General features: G+C 41.7%; 1 protein-coding gene and 1 long non-coding RNA gene across 2 annotated transcripts; one reads left to right on the forward strand and one right to left on the reverse strand.

Annotated features, from left to right (window-relative positions):
- Nucleotides 1-4,603: 4,603 nt before the first annotated feature.
- On the reverse strand, nucleotides 4,604-8,917 carry LOC119476671. Its single transcript, XR_005204065.1, has 2 exons — nucleotides 6,030-8,917; nucleotides 4,604-5,631 (listed from the first exon to the last, which is right to left on the reverse strand). It is a non-coding gene; the product is annotated as an uncharacterized LOC119476671 (long non-coding RNA).
- Nucleotides 8,918-11,891: 2,974 nt separating this feature from the next.
- Nucleotides 11,892-15,571, forward strand: pou3f2a (POU class 3 homeobox 2a). Its single transcript, XM_037749973.1, has one exon. It carries the CDS (start codon nucleotides 12,468-12,470, stop codon nucleotides 13,716-13,718), a length of 1,251 nt encoding a protein of 416 aa, XP_037605901.1. The 5' UTR covers nucleotides 11,892-12,467; the 3' UTR covers nucleotides 13,719-15,571.
- The last annotated feature ends 882 nt before the right edge of the window (nucleotides 15,572-16,453 follow it).

Below are 16,453 nucleotides of genomic sequence, written 5' to 3' on the forward strand. Positions count from 1 at the left end.
AGTTTCAGGACGAGATCTTTAAATGTAGTTGTGGTTTAAGGCAAGCCTTACACTGTCACCTAAGGACTCATTGTATCTCATATTTTGACCTTGATCTTGACCTTAGACAATGTTAAAGGCAGTCATTAATTTCAATATATGGTGCTCAAATAATGTTACAGGGATTGATCCAATGGGTCTCACTCCCGACTTGTGAAATACTGGCGATTGGTCAGCGCCCCATCGGAAACCGACACACGGAGGCACCGTTAAGCGACAGTATGTGAAAAGCTTTCAACTACTCCAATGTAAATCCAACCGTGGCGTTATTTGACGGTCAAAGGAAGTGACGTAGTATTAATAGCGTGAGAGTCCACTCAGGGCTGGCGGGTCAAACAAACACAAGACTTTCAACCAGGAGACTGGTGTTCGTATCCCGTGTGAAACTAAAAGTAACGTTGAATTATTTTGTCACGGCAGTCGCCACGTGAGTCTTTGGTATCGTCAATCCCATGAGTCACATGTGTCGTTAGTCACATTAGTCGCTAGTCATGTGAGTCAGTGAAGTTAACGTCAACCACGACTGTTTCCTAACCTTAACTAAGTGGTTGTGTTGTATAAACCTAACCTTATTTTGAAAGGACACTATGCATTTAACGATCGCAAGATAGGTACACCGTGCGTCGGTCTCCGATGCCGAGGGGCATTGACCAAGCGTATTTGACAAGTTGAGAGTGAGAATGTGTTGATTGATTATAGATAGGGTGACCTGCTCAGGTTATTTTAACTAATAATAATGTGATGTGGAGTAGTACAGTTCGTTAGTACTATTCACGCTGCACATTTTAACAGGAAATGAGGACAAAACTGCAATTTTACTTTCTGTATAAATTCTGGAGAACATATACGTTCTCCAAACTCCTACTTTAAATTTGTTCCTGCGTGGGTGCTGCATGTTGCAGTGGAGGGGGAGGCGGGGGTGGGGGTGGGGGTCTGTGTGTTTGCGAGTGTGTTTAAAAAGGCGACACAAAAGTAAGAGGTGCATTGAATAGAGGCCTCCCTCTGCCCTGCCCCCCAGCCTGTAGGACGCAGTGTGATGGAGGGACAGCTGGGGTCTCTGTTGGAGGGACACAGAAGCAAGCTGCAAGTGTGGTTGATGTAGAATAAACACATGACAAGTGACAATGTAAGCATAATGCGTGGTTAAAATTGTTTTTAATTTAGAAAAAACATTAATATATTGTATTTGGTATCTGAAATAAAAATCAAATATTATATCTACTAACTTAACTTAGAGAAATAAAATTAAAGTCACCGTTTCTTTATTCATCTTAAGGGTGTTTTTGATAACACTGATAACATTCAGCCACTATGTTGCATTCTCACTCCCCCGTTCCATTGCATTTACTTCACAACAAGTTGTTGCCAGGCACTTACTGTCAATCTCAGTCATTTATTAGTTTTTTCCACACTAACTGACGACCCAGAGATAACATGTGATACCAACGTCATTGGCTCACAAGCCTTGTTAGAAGTGGGAACCAAACGTCAGATAAATTCCAAAGAGATAAACAAAACATTAATTTTGGACCCGCCAACATTTTTAAAATGATTAATTTACAATCATATTTTTTTTTTCAGGAAAAGCCATAGCCTACTTTTATTCAGCACCTTTCTAAAAACTCTGTGGATGTTTTTTTTAATATTCGTTAACATAAAAATGGTATCAATAAGACCTTTAAGAAGGTGTATACATCATTTTTAGCTTTGATATTGCAGTTTTTGTTACTTAATCTTGATCTATAAAGGTCACTATACAACAAGCAAGATGTGAAATCCTCACACATTTCTATTGACACAAATAGAAATGCACAGAATCCCAAATACATTACACATTACATAGAAAGTAAAGTGTAGCTCACTTAAATATTCTCTCTTTAAATGTAGAAATAATGGGAGTGACAGTGAAGTGCCCAGCTTCACTCTCACAAATGTGATCGACTGTAGTGACCCAAACCTCCATCCAAGATGCAACTCCCTCTTCCTCTCCTTTTGCCATCCTCCTCCTCTTCCTCTTCTTACCGTCTCCCTCCATATCTCTCTGCATCGTTGCCATCCATTCATCTCCCAAACAGGAGAGCTCACCTTCGCCCCCCTTGCTCTGATTTGTAATTGACCAATTTAGTAACTATAGTGTTTGCACCTGGGAGTCATCAGTGTGGCCAATTGATCATTTCACTTCAGCATTTTTGAAGGACAATGCTGTCCAAACGAACACAAGAGACTTTATAGTTATGAAGATTGTGTCAAACGCGGTGAATTGTGTACAGGGGATATGAAAAAAGTGTGATTTAGAATTGGCATCTGAGTGAAAAGCGGAAAATGTGCCTGTATTTTTGGAGAACTGGTTTCAAGGGGTTGGGACGGGGGTGTCAGGTTTTTGTCATTGTGTTTCAGGTTCAGGTGTTCAGCGTGTATCCAGTTCAAACAGAAAACGTATTCAAACAACCAATACTTTGACTTTTAAATGTACTCAAAGCGTGAAAATCACTGTTGATGTATAAGACACATCTATAATATTTCAGGACACGTTGGCTATCTTGCTGAGAAGTAGATAAGACGATCGATGCTACTCTTGTCTGTGCAATTAGCTTAGCTTAGCACCAAAACTGGACCCACAGCTTCCAATCATGACGTCTCGCCCCCTTTTTTATAGCATCAAATAACTCATTAAAACCAAATTTATCAGAAAAATTAACACTTGAACAAACATCAGCGTGATAAGAACTAGCTAAAATGACAGAAACCATCTTTGGGACAAATTTATTTGATGTGTAGTTTGACTTTTTAGTTTGGCCCATGTCTCATCTGCCAACATGGAGGCAGCGGGATTTATGACCTATATGCTGCAGCCAGCCACCAGGGGGCAATCAAGATGTTTTGGCTTCACTTTTGGGGAGCCGTCATGTCGTCCATCTTTATATACAATCTATTGTATGAAGTGTAAAAACGACAAGTTGTGGATTTATGCTATGCTAGCTGTTTCCCCCTGTTTCCAGTCTTTGTGCTAAGCTAAGCTAACCGGCTGCTGGCTGTAGCTTCATATTCAGCGTACAGACACGAGAGTGGAATCGATCTTCTCGTCTAACTCTCAGCATGAAAGCGAATGAGTGCATTTCCTAAAATGTCGACATTATCAATTTTGCTGTTTTGTGCTCAGAAATCTGTCCCTAAAGATTAGGAGAAATCAGATAACCCTTTAAGAAAGAGACATAAATCTCTGCATTGGTAGAATTAGCTGATCACAATATAGACGTGCAACAGTTTTTCCTTGCTGTTGTCTGTCCATATAGCTACATTGATCGGTATCGGTAATTGATACGTAGACCTGTGCTTGTAAGATCAATCGGAGCAGCGATGTCCGTCCTCCATTAGGGTGTGAAACAGTCAATCATGCGTGTCAGCTCTCCGTCTATAAGTCATTCTCTCCTCCATTATTGCTTGGCTGTGTTGATAACAGCAGACTTGTTTGTTTCTTACTCTTTCACACACATGCACATACTCGAACACATTTATGAGAGCTTTACTCACTCTGCTCATCCCCATCGATGGGTCCAAATTTACTGCCTCAATCACCTAACTAGACCGATTGTATATTCACATAGATACAACTAGATATGTCGCTGCTGAAAGCCCATACAGCACTCATTCGTATCGACTACACTCGCACGGTAACCCATTGTGTGTCCATTTGCATGGATAGCTGTAGATTTATCTGTACTGTAGGCCATAGTGCCGACTTGTGTATGGACGTGTATGGAGATTTACTCCTGTTTTAACCCCAGGGTTAGCCATCAGTATTGATTGGAACAGACTTAGCCTGATTTTAATCCCTGCTTCGTCCAAGACTATCGATCAGGGCGCTGAGCTTTCAAGTGGGTTTAACGACCTACCTGCCCCTCCTCCCGCCCCTCGCTCCCCTGTTTCTGATGCGCTTTTTTCTACTCGGGTAGAAAAAAGGGAGAGGTTTGTTATTACACCCCAAAGCAGAAGTGACGGCGAGGTGTTAAGCTTGTACCCACGAGCCCACACACTCCTCTTCCAACACTCCCCTCCAACACCAAGCCATTACAGTAGGCTGTGACAGCAAGCTGCCTGTAAAATATGACTGCACTCATGCTTTTCCTATCTGGAGTTTGTGTTGGACATTATAAAGCAAGAGGCGAGATGAATCTGTGCACCGCGACAGCAATGTCACGGTAAAAATACCTGCTGGTGAATTATGACCACTCACCTAGAGGTAGGAGCGTCCCTTTATGTCTTTATGGGTTCTCTGAAGACAGTTATATGGGACAACATGGGAAGCCTTATAGGAGTGCTGGTGCCTTGGGAGTTGGGGAGTGTTGTGAATTTATAGTTGTACAGAATGGTCACCACTCTGATTGGTCCGGCACAGTAATGCTGGAAATGGAGAACCTGAGCTTTACAAGTATTTGAGTGTGTGTGTGTGTGTGTGTGTGTTTTTTGTGTATGTATGTGTGTTGCTTGCAAGTCCTATGCAGAAATACAATTTTGAGCGCATTTCTGCTTTTAGAAACATTTGTCATTGTGTGTTTATGGTGTGTGTGTGTGTGTGTGTGTGTAGGTGTGTGTGAGGGATGGTTACTGTGCTTGGCGTTTCTCCTCCATTTGTCCTCCCAGAGGCAGATCAGGCGAAGGGGAAATAAATTGGAGAAAGAGAATAAATCAATGCTAAACTGAGCACCAGTGAGACCTCCTAACCCTGAAACTGTCACACACACACACTCGCACACAGGCGCGCACACACACACACACACACACACACAATGTGAAACGTGTCCAGGGAAAATGGTGTGTAAGTCCACACATCCATACCAACCTTAACTCACACACACACACAAGCTAAGAGAGGTGAGAGAAAGCGAGTTGTTAGTTGGGTAGTTTCTACACGGGTATGTATTGCACTTACTGACACTTCCTCTATTTACAGTGCACACACTTCAACTATCACTACCAATTCAGCTTTAACAGGAATTATAACTGCGCCCAGCCTCTACACAACTGACACATCATCTAATTTTTCGTCTTCGATTGACATTTTAACTGCTTTTACTCCTTACATACTAACTAACACTTCAACTATTCACAGTGGCACTTAAATTATCTCACGCTTCAACTTCAACTGACAGTTCAACTGCTTTCAGTGCTCATGCTTTCAGTGATTACATACACACTGACAATTCAGTTGCATACAGGGCTTAGATTTGACACTTTATCTAATTTTTACTCTTCAATTGACATTTCAACTGATTTTACTCCTTACATATCATCTGACACTTCAACTATTCAATTTCAATATGCTTTAAAGCATTAATGAACAAGGACAATGTTTTCATATTCACAGGGCACTTAAACTATCAGTGGAGTTTCATCTTCAACTGACATTTTAACTGCTTGCATCTCTTACTCTTTAAATGACAGTTCAACTGCTTTCACTGCTCATGCTTTTGGTGCTTATATACATGTACACCCAATTCAACTGCCTACAGGGCTTAGATTTGAAATCAAAATTTAAACCGCTTTCTGCCTCCACGCATGAAATGACACTTCAAGTAATTCGTACTTTTTCACCTCCATCCATCCATCTTCAACCGCTTATCCGGGATCGGGTCGCGGGGGCAACAGCTCCAGCAGGGGACCCCAAACTTCCCTTTCCCGGGCCACATTAACCAGCTCTGACTGGGGGATCCCGAGGCATTCCCAGGCCAGAGTAGAGATATAATCTCTCCACCTAGTCCTGGGTCTTCCCCGTGGTCTCCTCCCAGCTGGTCGTGCCTGGAACACCTCCCAAGGGAGGCGCCCAGGAGGCATCCGTGCTAGATGCCCGAACCACCTCAACTGGCTCCTTTCGACGCAAAGGAGCAAGGACTCTACTCCGAGTCCCTCACGGATGACTGAGCTTCTTACCCTATCTCTAAGGGAGACGCCAGCCACCCTCCTGAGGAAACCCATTTCGGCCGCTTTTTCACCTAACGACTCAAATACTCAAAGTGACATTTCAACTGCTTTCACTACTTACATACCAACTGACAGCTATTCACAGTGCACTTAAACTATTTCTGGCTCTTGAACTTCTATAATAATTTCAACTGCATTCGTTACTTTTTAAATGACATTTCAGTCGCTTTCATCTTTCACACTGACAGTTCAACTGCTTTCACAGCTAGATTTCAGCAATTTCACTTTCAATAGCCACTTCAACCCCTTTCAGTGCTTCAGCTTCAGCTGACACTTCAACCGCTTTGAGTGCTGCAACTTAAATTGCAACTCCCGTTCAACACCTCCGATGCAAACAATTAGCATTTTAAGACATTTTAACCCCTTAACATTGTTTGCAACTGCAATTTTCAAAGTAACCAAGCACAATTCAATTTGAGTCTTCTCTAGTATGTCTTTAGGATTGTCTCACACAACTCTCTCTCTCTCTCAAACATGCACAGCAACAAACACACCGCAGTGCGCATCATATCGGAAGAAATCAATGTATCAGTGAGTGTGAGAAAACTAGCTGGATGTATTTTCTGACTGCAAAAACAAAAAGACGGCGCAACCAAAACGGGATATCCCTGACATCGCTCTGCGGTTTTCACAGACACAAACTGCACTGTACCGAGCTGAGGCTACACAGTTCAGGCTACAGATGGAGCCGGGCACTGGCGGTTGGGTTGGGGGGGTGCAGAGGGAGTGTATAGATTGGGATTATGGGGGTGCATTGGGGAAAGGCTCTTCAGTGTGTTTTCTATTCAACCTAAGTCCTCTAAGACCTCCTCATCTCTTCTGAGAGCAGCAAGCTGAGATCTGATCTAATGCCGAGTGCCACATGCGAGTGTGTTTGTGCGAGAGACACAACACTTTGATGAGAGCCTGCTGGGGATGTGAGTGTGTAAGAGTAATGAACGAGACCAGAGTGTGTGTGTGTGTGTGTATACTTGTGTTCTTACGTTTAGGGGTAATGAAGGAGTCCAGGGTTTCTATATTTCTGTGTGTGTGTGCCTTGTGACTGTGCACTCTCCCTCATCCCTGAAGGGCTGTTTGGGGTATTCTGTGCAGGTTTTGCTCAGGGGGAGGTGAGTTCTTGGGGTCTTGCATTCAGATGTAATTAGCCCAGACAATGGCCTGGTTAAAGCTGGAATCCTTCGAGCCCCCTCTCCCTTTGATTGTGTAGGCCAGCTGTGGAGGAATGGCCATTATCTCCCTGTGTCCGGCAGCATAAAGAAGCCCCCTGCCCCAGTTACCCCTGCGTTAGGGTTCCCACAGGGGGAGGGACATGGGCCGGTCACACACTGGTCTAGAGAAAGTGAAAGCAACCCGAATACTGGTTCGCTTGCAAACATTCACTCGCATAAATGGCTTCACTTCACGCTTGAACCACGCTTTCTTCAACTAATGTGGGAGAGGGGGTGGCACTGTTTACACAAGAGCAAAAAAAGTAGCTTTTCACATCTGGAATCTTTAACTCGAATGCGGTTTTAGTGCCGCGCTTCTACACCAGAAAGAAATCACTCTTAAAATCAGCATGTAGAAAGCCAACAGATGCTATAGGTGTATACAATGTGTGTGTGTGTGTTTGTTTTTGTTCCGTCTCTGTGCGTTTCAATCATAAATATCTCATAGAGAGTTCCGCCTGCGCATAGGGACACTTAGGCCCATTAGACTTGCAAAGAAATTGAATCTTTACAGCACTGGGGCCATATAATTACTGTTAATTTAACGCTCAGATTCTTCATCATTAACTCTCACTCCTGAATACAGAACGAGGGACACGGAAACACAGACCGTATGTGTGTGGAACCGCTGCATGTGTTGACAGCATACCCAGCCCTTTGACTGAATTAACAGCGACCCCTTCGTCTTGTAAGAACAGGACTCGCATCGTTTATGCGTTATTAAGTCCTGTAATTGGGCAGCCAGTAGTTTGCATATTAGTCGATTAGGGTAATATGTTTTGCCTCTCTCTACACACGGCTTGCCAGAGCCCCTGGCGACACATTTGGTAATTCTCAGAATTACACCCTAATCATAATCCAGTGTTCTTTCGATCCCTATAATTCAATGTGCGTCACTTTATGTCCGCGCATCCTCGGCTTGATTACATTCAAAGTATTTATCAATTAACCTATCTCTTCCAATTTGGAATTTTATTGTACTATGGTCTTTAATTAACGGTACAAGGTGAATTGTATTGCCTTTGTGTGCATTGGGTGTAGCTATGGCTTTAAATTTGCAAAAAAAAATGCACGCATATTTCCATTGGTGCCCGTGATGTTGCACTGCTTGAAGGAGAAACTTGCATATTTTTTTGTCCTTTGAGGCTCCTTTAACCTCTTAATAGCTGTTATGTTTTACAGCCGGTGTCCCACTTTGAGCCAATAAAATCACATCTCCTAAATACCAGTAGTTGCCAAAGTAGGTCCAGGGACCCCCCAGGGGTCTAAAAGGGTTTCAGGGGGGGCTCAGCAGAATGGGGATTAGTTTAATTTCAATATCGTGCATTCAGTTAAAGATAGGACCAGCAGATAGTGAAAAATTAAGGCTTTGATGAATTTTCACTAACCAGCTCCACTGTTATGTTCTCACAGTGCCAAGAGACAAAACTGTATTATCAGAGCATCACACCTTTATGGAGTTGCAATGATACTATGAGTAAATACTAATACCACAGTGTATTGAAATAAGATACTCATTATACAGAATGAACAGTTTGAGAGAGTAAAATTAATATATATTGCTGGATTATTATTTCAGATGCATTACCAAGTAAGCAGCATTTTTTATGTTGTAGGGTGAAACTAATTGTTGCTACTTTACTTTGGGTAGTTTAATTGAAGACAATGCATCATATCCTATGAGGTCATCATTTTATGTGTAGCCTATACAGTATAGGCTACACATAAAATGATGACCTCATAGGATATGAGCTTAATCTGCCAAATAGGCTAACTAGTAAATAGAGCTGTCAAATAAATGTAGTGGAATAAAAAGTACAATATGGATGTAGTGGTGTATAAAGTAGAATGAAATGGAAAAAGGTTACTCAATGAAAGTATTGTATTTGCGTTTCAATACTTGTGTATAGTTAATAATAATAATAATAATAAATTGGACTTATATAGCGCCTTTCAGAAACCCAAGGACGCTTTACAAAGGGGACACACAAAAATCATACTAATAAATAACACAGAGGAGAAACTGTAGCTAAGTAATTAAAAGAGTGATGTGTAGGAAGAGTCAGCTGAGATCATAGGCCTTGATGAACAGGTGGTGTTTGAGGTGTTTTTTGAAAATGTCCAGGGATGAAGCATTTCTTATTTCTTATTAGTTACTTTCCACTGTTTTATGAGGCAGATATTTGTGAAGAATTGGGAGCCCTTGTTAGTTGTGCAATAGAGGGTAGAGATATTTTTTTCCTCTTCAAAATACTGAAACTCAAGGCCTGTTTCTGTTTTCGTATAGGAGGGTTTGGCAAAACCGAGCCTCGCGTGCCACTGTGTGTGTGCATCCATCCCAAAGTTTACCCAACAAGCTATGAGGTCATCAATTAATTTGTAGCCTAAACTGTAACAGCTTAATCTGCAGATAGGCTAACTAGTAAATAGAGCTGTCAAATAAATGTAGTGGAATAAAAAGTACAATATGGATGTAGTGAAGTAGGAGTATAAAGTAGAATAAAATGGAAACTCAATGAAAGTATTGTATTTGCGTTTCAATACTTGTGTATAGTTACTTTCCACTGTTTTATGAGGCAGATATTTGTGAAGCATTAGGAGCCCTTGTTAGTCTGTATTTGTGCAATAGAGGGTAGAGATTTTTTTTTTCCTCTTCAAAATATTGAAACTCAAGGCCTGTTTCTGGATTATTATTTCAGATGCATTACCAAGTATGCAGCATTTTTAATGGTGTAGGGTGAGGCTAATTGTTGCTACTTTACTTTGGGTAGTTTAATTGAAGATAATACATCATATCCTATGAGGTCATCATTTCATTTGTAGCCTATACTGTAACAGCTTAATCTTCAAAGTAGGCTAACTAATAAATAGAGCTGTCAAATAAATGTAGTGCTACTCAATGAAAGTATATGTAGTGGAATAAAAAGTACATAGTGGAGTAGGAGTATAAAGTAGAATAAAATGGAAATAGGCTACTCAATGAAAGTATATGTAGTGGAATAAAAAGTACATAGTGGAATAGGAGTATAAAGTAGAATTAAATGGAAATAGGCTACTTGTGGCAGATATTTGTGAAGCATTGGGAGACTTGTTAGTCTATTTTTGTGCAATAGAGGATATTTTTTCCTCTTCAAAATATTGAAACTCAAGGCCTGTTTCTGTTTTATATAGGAGGCTTTGGCAAAGCCGAGCCTCGCGTGCCACTGTGTGTGTGCATCCATCCCAAAGTTTACCCAACAAGCAGGTGGAACGTTGCAGAGCAGAGCTGAGGTTTCATTCTTGCAGCCCTCCTCTCTTTGGCCCCGAGCTGCCCTCTCCGCTCGCCCCCCATTATTTGTCCCGACGACGGAGCGCGCGGCCCCCAAATGAGCCCTTTGGAACGGAACGAAAAGAGAAGGAGCAGAATTGCAGCTGTGACGTGGGCGTTGTTGTTCCATTCACCGCGTTTCGCCATGGCAACGGGGCCGAGGCCCTGGAAGCACGCGGCAGCCCCATCTCTCTGGACAGCGTCCTGAGGGCAGAGAGGGAGAGGCAGCTGGAAGTTTACTCCTCTGTGATCACTGCCTATATACTGCTTCATGGCGCAAAAAACATCCCAAATATTCTACTTAAACAAAAAACATGAACATTTGATTCAAATTGAGATTTTGGAATGTTTGGAATCGGAAAGTTCTATTCTGGAACGCGTAAAGTGGCCACTGTATCAATTCATATGCAAATTCTGTACATCGTATGCAACTTTTAAGATAAGATAAGATAAGATAAAATTAGATGAACCTTTATTAATCCCCGGAGGAAAATTCAGGTGTCAAAGCAGCAACATTATTAGGACTTTAAGAACTTTAAACATGCACTATCTGCCTTTAAACATGCACTATATCTGCAACCATCTTGGACTCTAACCACTGGCGCACTTTACACTTACTTTACACTATACATCCTATATACCACTTTATAGACTGCACATATGCACATATGACATTTATTTATTGCACATACTACATTTATTTATTGACGGACTGTACACACTATGTTCACCCATTCACTCTGTATCTTTTATAACTCTATTATTGTTTTTATATTTTTTGTATTTTTGTGTTTCAATCTGTTTGCTGATGTTGCTGCTTTGACACCTGAATTTCCCCTCCGGGGATTAATAAAGGTTCATCTTATCTTATCTTATCTTATTTTAACATCAGCAAACATCAGCAAAACAGAGTGAAACACAGGAGAGGTAAAGGTATACAAAAATGATAAAAACAATAAATAGAGATATAAAAGATACAGAGTGAATGGGTGAACATAGTGTGTGCAGTCTGTCAATAAATAAATGTATGTACAATAAATAAATGTAATATATACATATGTGCAGTCTATCAAGTGATATATAAGATGTATAGTGTAAAGTAAGTAACATGTGTAGTAACATATTTACAACATTTAATAAGATAAGATAAGATGAACCTTTATTAATCCCCGGAGGGAAATTCAGGTGTCAAAGCAGCAACATCAGCAAACAGAGTGAAACACAGGAGAGGTAAAGGTATACAAAAAATGAATATAAAAGATACAGAGTGAATGGGTGAACACAGTCCGTCAATAAATACATGTAATGTGTACATATGTGCAGTCTATAAAGTGGTATATAGGATGTATAGTGTAAAGTAAGTGGTATATAGAATGTATAGTGTAAAGTAAGTGTAAAGTGTGCCAGTGGTTATAGAGTCCAAGATGGTTGCAGATATAGTGCGTTTAAAGTTCTTAAAGTCCTCATTTTACGCACCGATTTGACGCACGAACCCAATAAACGTGACCCACTGACCCAGATGAAAGAACTTTCAAAATAAAGACTTTTTTTCCCCCTCAAGTTAAGTCTTTTTCTGTGTTTACACTTCTCGCTTTCTCTCTCCCTCTCCACTTTGTACTCATGCATGCTGCAGGACTGCTTTAGTATTGTTGGGGCACTAGAGTGATTGGGTTTTTTTTCTGTACAATCTCCCGTGACCAATGAGCGGGGTGCTGTCAGGGGTAACCACATCTGTCAACCAGTTCTTGGCCAATAAAGAGCGGAGCGAGGCGGACCACAGGTGCGCGCCTCTTCTGCGTCCCCTTGGCACAGCGCCCGGGTAGAGATGCTGGAGAAGAGAGACGCCTAAAGAAGCTTGCCCCCGTGGCGCAAAAAAAAAAAGAGTTACTGTCAGTGTACTCCTTTTTTAACTATCACTCTGCTCTCCGATAGTTATGGCGACCGCAACATCCAACAACCACTACAGCGTCCTCAGCAGCACCCCCAGCAGCGCGCCGCCGTCGCAGCCTCACTCGGAGTCCGGGAGCATGCAGCAGGCGGCAGCGTACAGGGACGCGCACACTTTGCTCCAGAGCGACTACGGCACGTTACCGGGCTCCGGTGGCGGTGTAGGGCATCCGCTCAGCCACGCGCACCAGTGGATAACGGCGCTGTCTCACGGTGGCGGTGGAGACAGCGTGGCACCTTGGTCATCATCTAGTCCCCTCGGAGAGCAGCAGGACGTGAAGCCCACGGTGCTGCACGACAGTGACCGAGAGGAGCTGCAGAACTCCTCCAGCAGTCTGCAGCAGCAGCAGCAACAGCGACACCCTCACCTCGCGCACCAGCAGCAGCAGCAGCAGCAGCAGGCGCATCACGACGCATCACGAGCATGGCGCACCAGCACAGCCACCACGCACATTATCCCCGGTATGGCGACGTCTGAAGGCCAGAGTTTAGTGTATTCACAGTCCGGTTTCGGTCTGGAGCAACAAGGTGGGATGCACCACCACCCATCGCTGCGAGACGAGGACCACCACAGCCACAGCCCGCACCTCAGTGAGCACGGAGGGGCCCACCAGCACCAGCACCAGCACCAGCAGTCTCTCTCACACCACCAGCAGCAGCACCAGCACCACGGGGGCCACCAGGACCACTCGGACGAGGACACGCCGACGTCGGACGAGTTGGAGCAGTTTGCAAAGCAGTTCAAGCAGCGACGCATCAAGCTGGGTTTCACCCAGGCGGACGTGGGTTTAGCTCTTGGGACTCTTTATGGAAACGTTTTTTCTCAGACCACCATCTGCAGGTTCGAGGCGCTGCAGCTCAGCTTCAAAAACATGTGTAAACTCAAGCCCCTGTTGAACAAGTGGCTGGAGGAGGCGGACTCCACGTCGGGGAGCCCTACGAGTCTGGATAAAATCGCAGCACAGGGGAGGAAAAGGAAAAAGAGGACCTCCATCGAGGTGGGCGTTAAAGGGGCTCTGGAGAGCCATTTTCTCAAATGTCCAAAACCTGGAGCGGCGGAGATCACCTCCCTGGCGGACAGCCTGCAGCTGGAGAAGGAGGTGGTGAGGGTTTGGTTTTGTAACAGGCGGCAGAAGGAGAAGAGGATGACACCCGCTGGGGGACAGATAGCAGGAGGAGAGGACATGTATGGAGACACCCCTCCTCATCATGGAGGAGGACAAACTCCTGTGCAGTGACACTTCAGTGTGTTATTCTGAGCAAAAACGCAGGACCCCTTATAATAAGGATGCCTCCTTTTATTTGTTTGATTCTCTTGTGCTGGACCGCTTGGAAACTGGACCTGAGCCAGTTTTTAAAATGTTGGACACACACATAGTGGTGGAAATACATCAAGCACTAAAAATACGCATAGCAGAGAGAGTATGGAGAGGTTTCACGCCATGCATATTTGGGGATACCAAATGGTTGGTGTGTTGGTGTGTGCTAACCAAAAAAAAAAAGAAAGAAAAAAAAACAACAACATTGATACGAAAAATTGCTTTTTCTATACCTTCTACCGAGGCGCCCAAAATGTGTCGTTATGTAATGTGTCATTAAAGAAAGGCAGAGTGTTGATGTTGGACACGAGGTGTCCGCAGGGGGTAAAATATAAAAACAAGGCTTCAGGGCGAGATGAGAAGTCAGTGCAGTCAGTTCAGTGTGCGTAAATAAACGCCATCTTTCCATCATAACAAAAGCAACAGGGGTTTCATCGCAGCTTGTGGTAAAGAAAGAGAGAAAGAGAGAGGGGTTGAAATGGCAGGCACCTGCTGTAAAATGTTCAAAATTCAAGCCAATACCAGCTTTTACTAGTATTATTATTATTTTTATTATTATATAATTCTGAGGATAAATTTAAAGTGGTGTGGCCTATTGATTCTCAGCTGCATCCATAATTTATTAAAAAAAATTCCTCCCCTTGCTTTAAAATTTCTTATAATAATAATAATGATAATATTAATGTTATACCATAGAGACTGAGTATTGGTTCACTTTAATGCTTTTTCTTTCATGTGCAGACATTTTTCTGTGCGCCTGTTTACAGTGTGTTTTTTGCTGTTTGTTATTTCTGTACTTTTTCCAAAATGCTGTGAAGAGAAAGACCGAGACTGTCTTGGCTGGAAACACTCAAAGCAAATCCAGCCCATTTTGCCTTCCTTTTACTAAGAAGATAAAAAAAACACTGAATATATCCTGGTACCAGCTCTGGCCGCAGTGGCTATACTACTACTACTACTACTACTGTGTGACTCATTCATCCACTGAGAGAAGACTATTTGTGGGATGTATCTCAATTTTTTTTTGTATGGCTTCGTTTGTTTGTTTGTTTGTTTGTTTGTTTGTATGTTTGTTTGTTTGTTTGCTCAGTTTTTCTCTCTGTCAGTCTGTGCCAAAGCACAAACACAGACACGTGTTCTTGTGCCACTTAAATCCTGTGATTAATAACCTGATCTGATATAGTGGGAGGTTATTATTGAGGGGAAATTAGTTGGGGATGAATTTCTCTGACTGAAATCTGAAGAAAATCTAGAAATTCAGAAACTCAAATCCAACTGAAGGATGTAGATGACATAGGGGAGAAAATGCAATATTTTTAATAACCCATAATATGAATTTTAGACAATTTCTATGAGACGTTTTTACATTTCAAAAACGATGAATGTATTAGGCCCATGTTTACAATGCCAGAGTCCCTTTTTTATTATTATTTCATTGCAAAATCAATAAAAGTGAAGCATAGCAATATTTTACGCATTGTTTTGTAATACGCCCACCAGGTCTTTATTATAAAGGGTATATACATAATAATTCGCCCTTAATTTAAATAATACTGTAATTTAAAAATAATAATTCTGACTACATCACAAGTAAATTCTTCAGTTGAATTTGAGTTTCTGAGGTGGAAAAAAAAAAAAAAATCAAAACCAAAACAAAATAGCATCGACCTGAAATCTGTGATCAAATGAAGATGAAAAAGAAATCAAACGATTGCACAATTTCTATATGCTTTTTTGTCATTAAATCGTATTTGTTTTCTATAAAAAAAAAACTGCAGTCTTTGCACGTTTCTTGATGCTCAGGAAAAGTCGTATGCTTTTTTTTTTTTTGTATCTCTTCTTGCACGCGGCCTTGCATTATAATTATGGATTTTTATTATCAATCCGTCTCGGTTGCTTAAAATTGTCCTTCAGCTGTTTCGGTAAATTGTTTACTACCGCTGATCTGCACTGATGCTGTTGTTAAAGGAGAGAATATCTGTGAAGATGCTCAGAGAGACGGTCAATGGCCTGAAATTGAAACACTCCGTATAGCGTTAATTAATATTTCCATCAGGATAAATATGGAAACTAATTGACAATTATGACGAGACGTAATTTAGAATATCAAAAACAATTGAAGCTTTTCTGTTGTTACACTGCCTCTACAAAACAACATAGTGTATAGGCCTAACTACAGGTGTAAGGTGATTCATTATAAACTAGATTTATTACTGTATCATGTGCTTTCATTATACATACTAAAATAATTATATGTATATTGATGTAAAATAATTTGAATAATTGTAAAAATACTAAATAACACATAACACACTGAAATATTGTAAATTAAAATCTGTGACAGCAGTGTACATTTACAAGAGTTAATATTGAACCTCACTCTTGTTTTTAGACATTTTTTCAGTATTTTGTTGCAGCAGGATTTATGGTGTAATTTGACCTGTAAGAAATAAGCTTTCATATTATTCAACACATCTCCTTCCTTATGGTTGCTTTCACCCCCATGTCTAATATTTATTACATGCTTATAGGGCTGATTGGTGGCCAAATCAGAAACAGTCTGCTGATGCCACCTAGTGGATGTTAGTGGTTCAAAGCAGGCTTGGGTTGATGGAGGGTGGTTTGCTTCATCATCAGTGAATGTTTTTTTGCTC

The sequence above is a fragment of the Sebastes umbrosus genome, chromosome 18 (assembly GCF_015220745.1).
Source record: "Sebastes umbrosus isolate fSebUmb1 chromosome 18, fSebUmb1.pri, whole genome shotgun sequence".
NCBI classification, from domain to species: Eukaryota; Metazoa; Chordata; class Actinopteri; order Perciformes; family Sebastidae; genus Sebastes; species Sebastes umbrosus.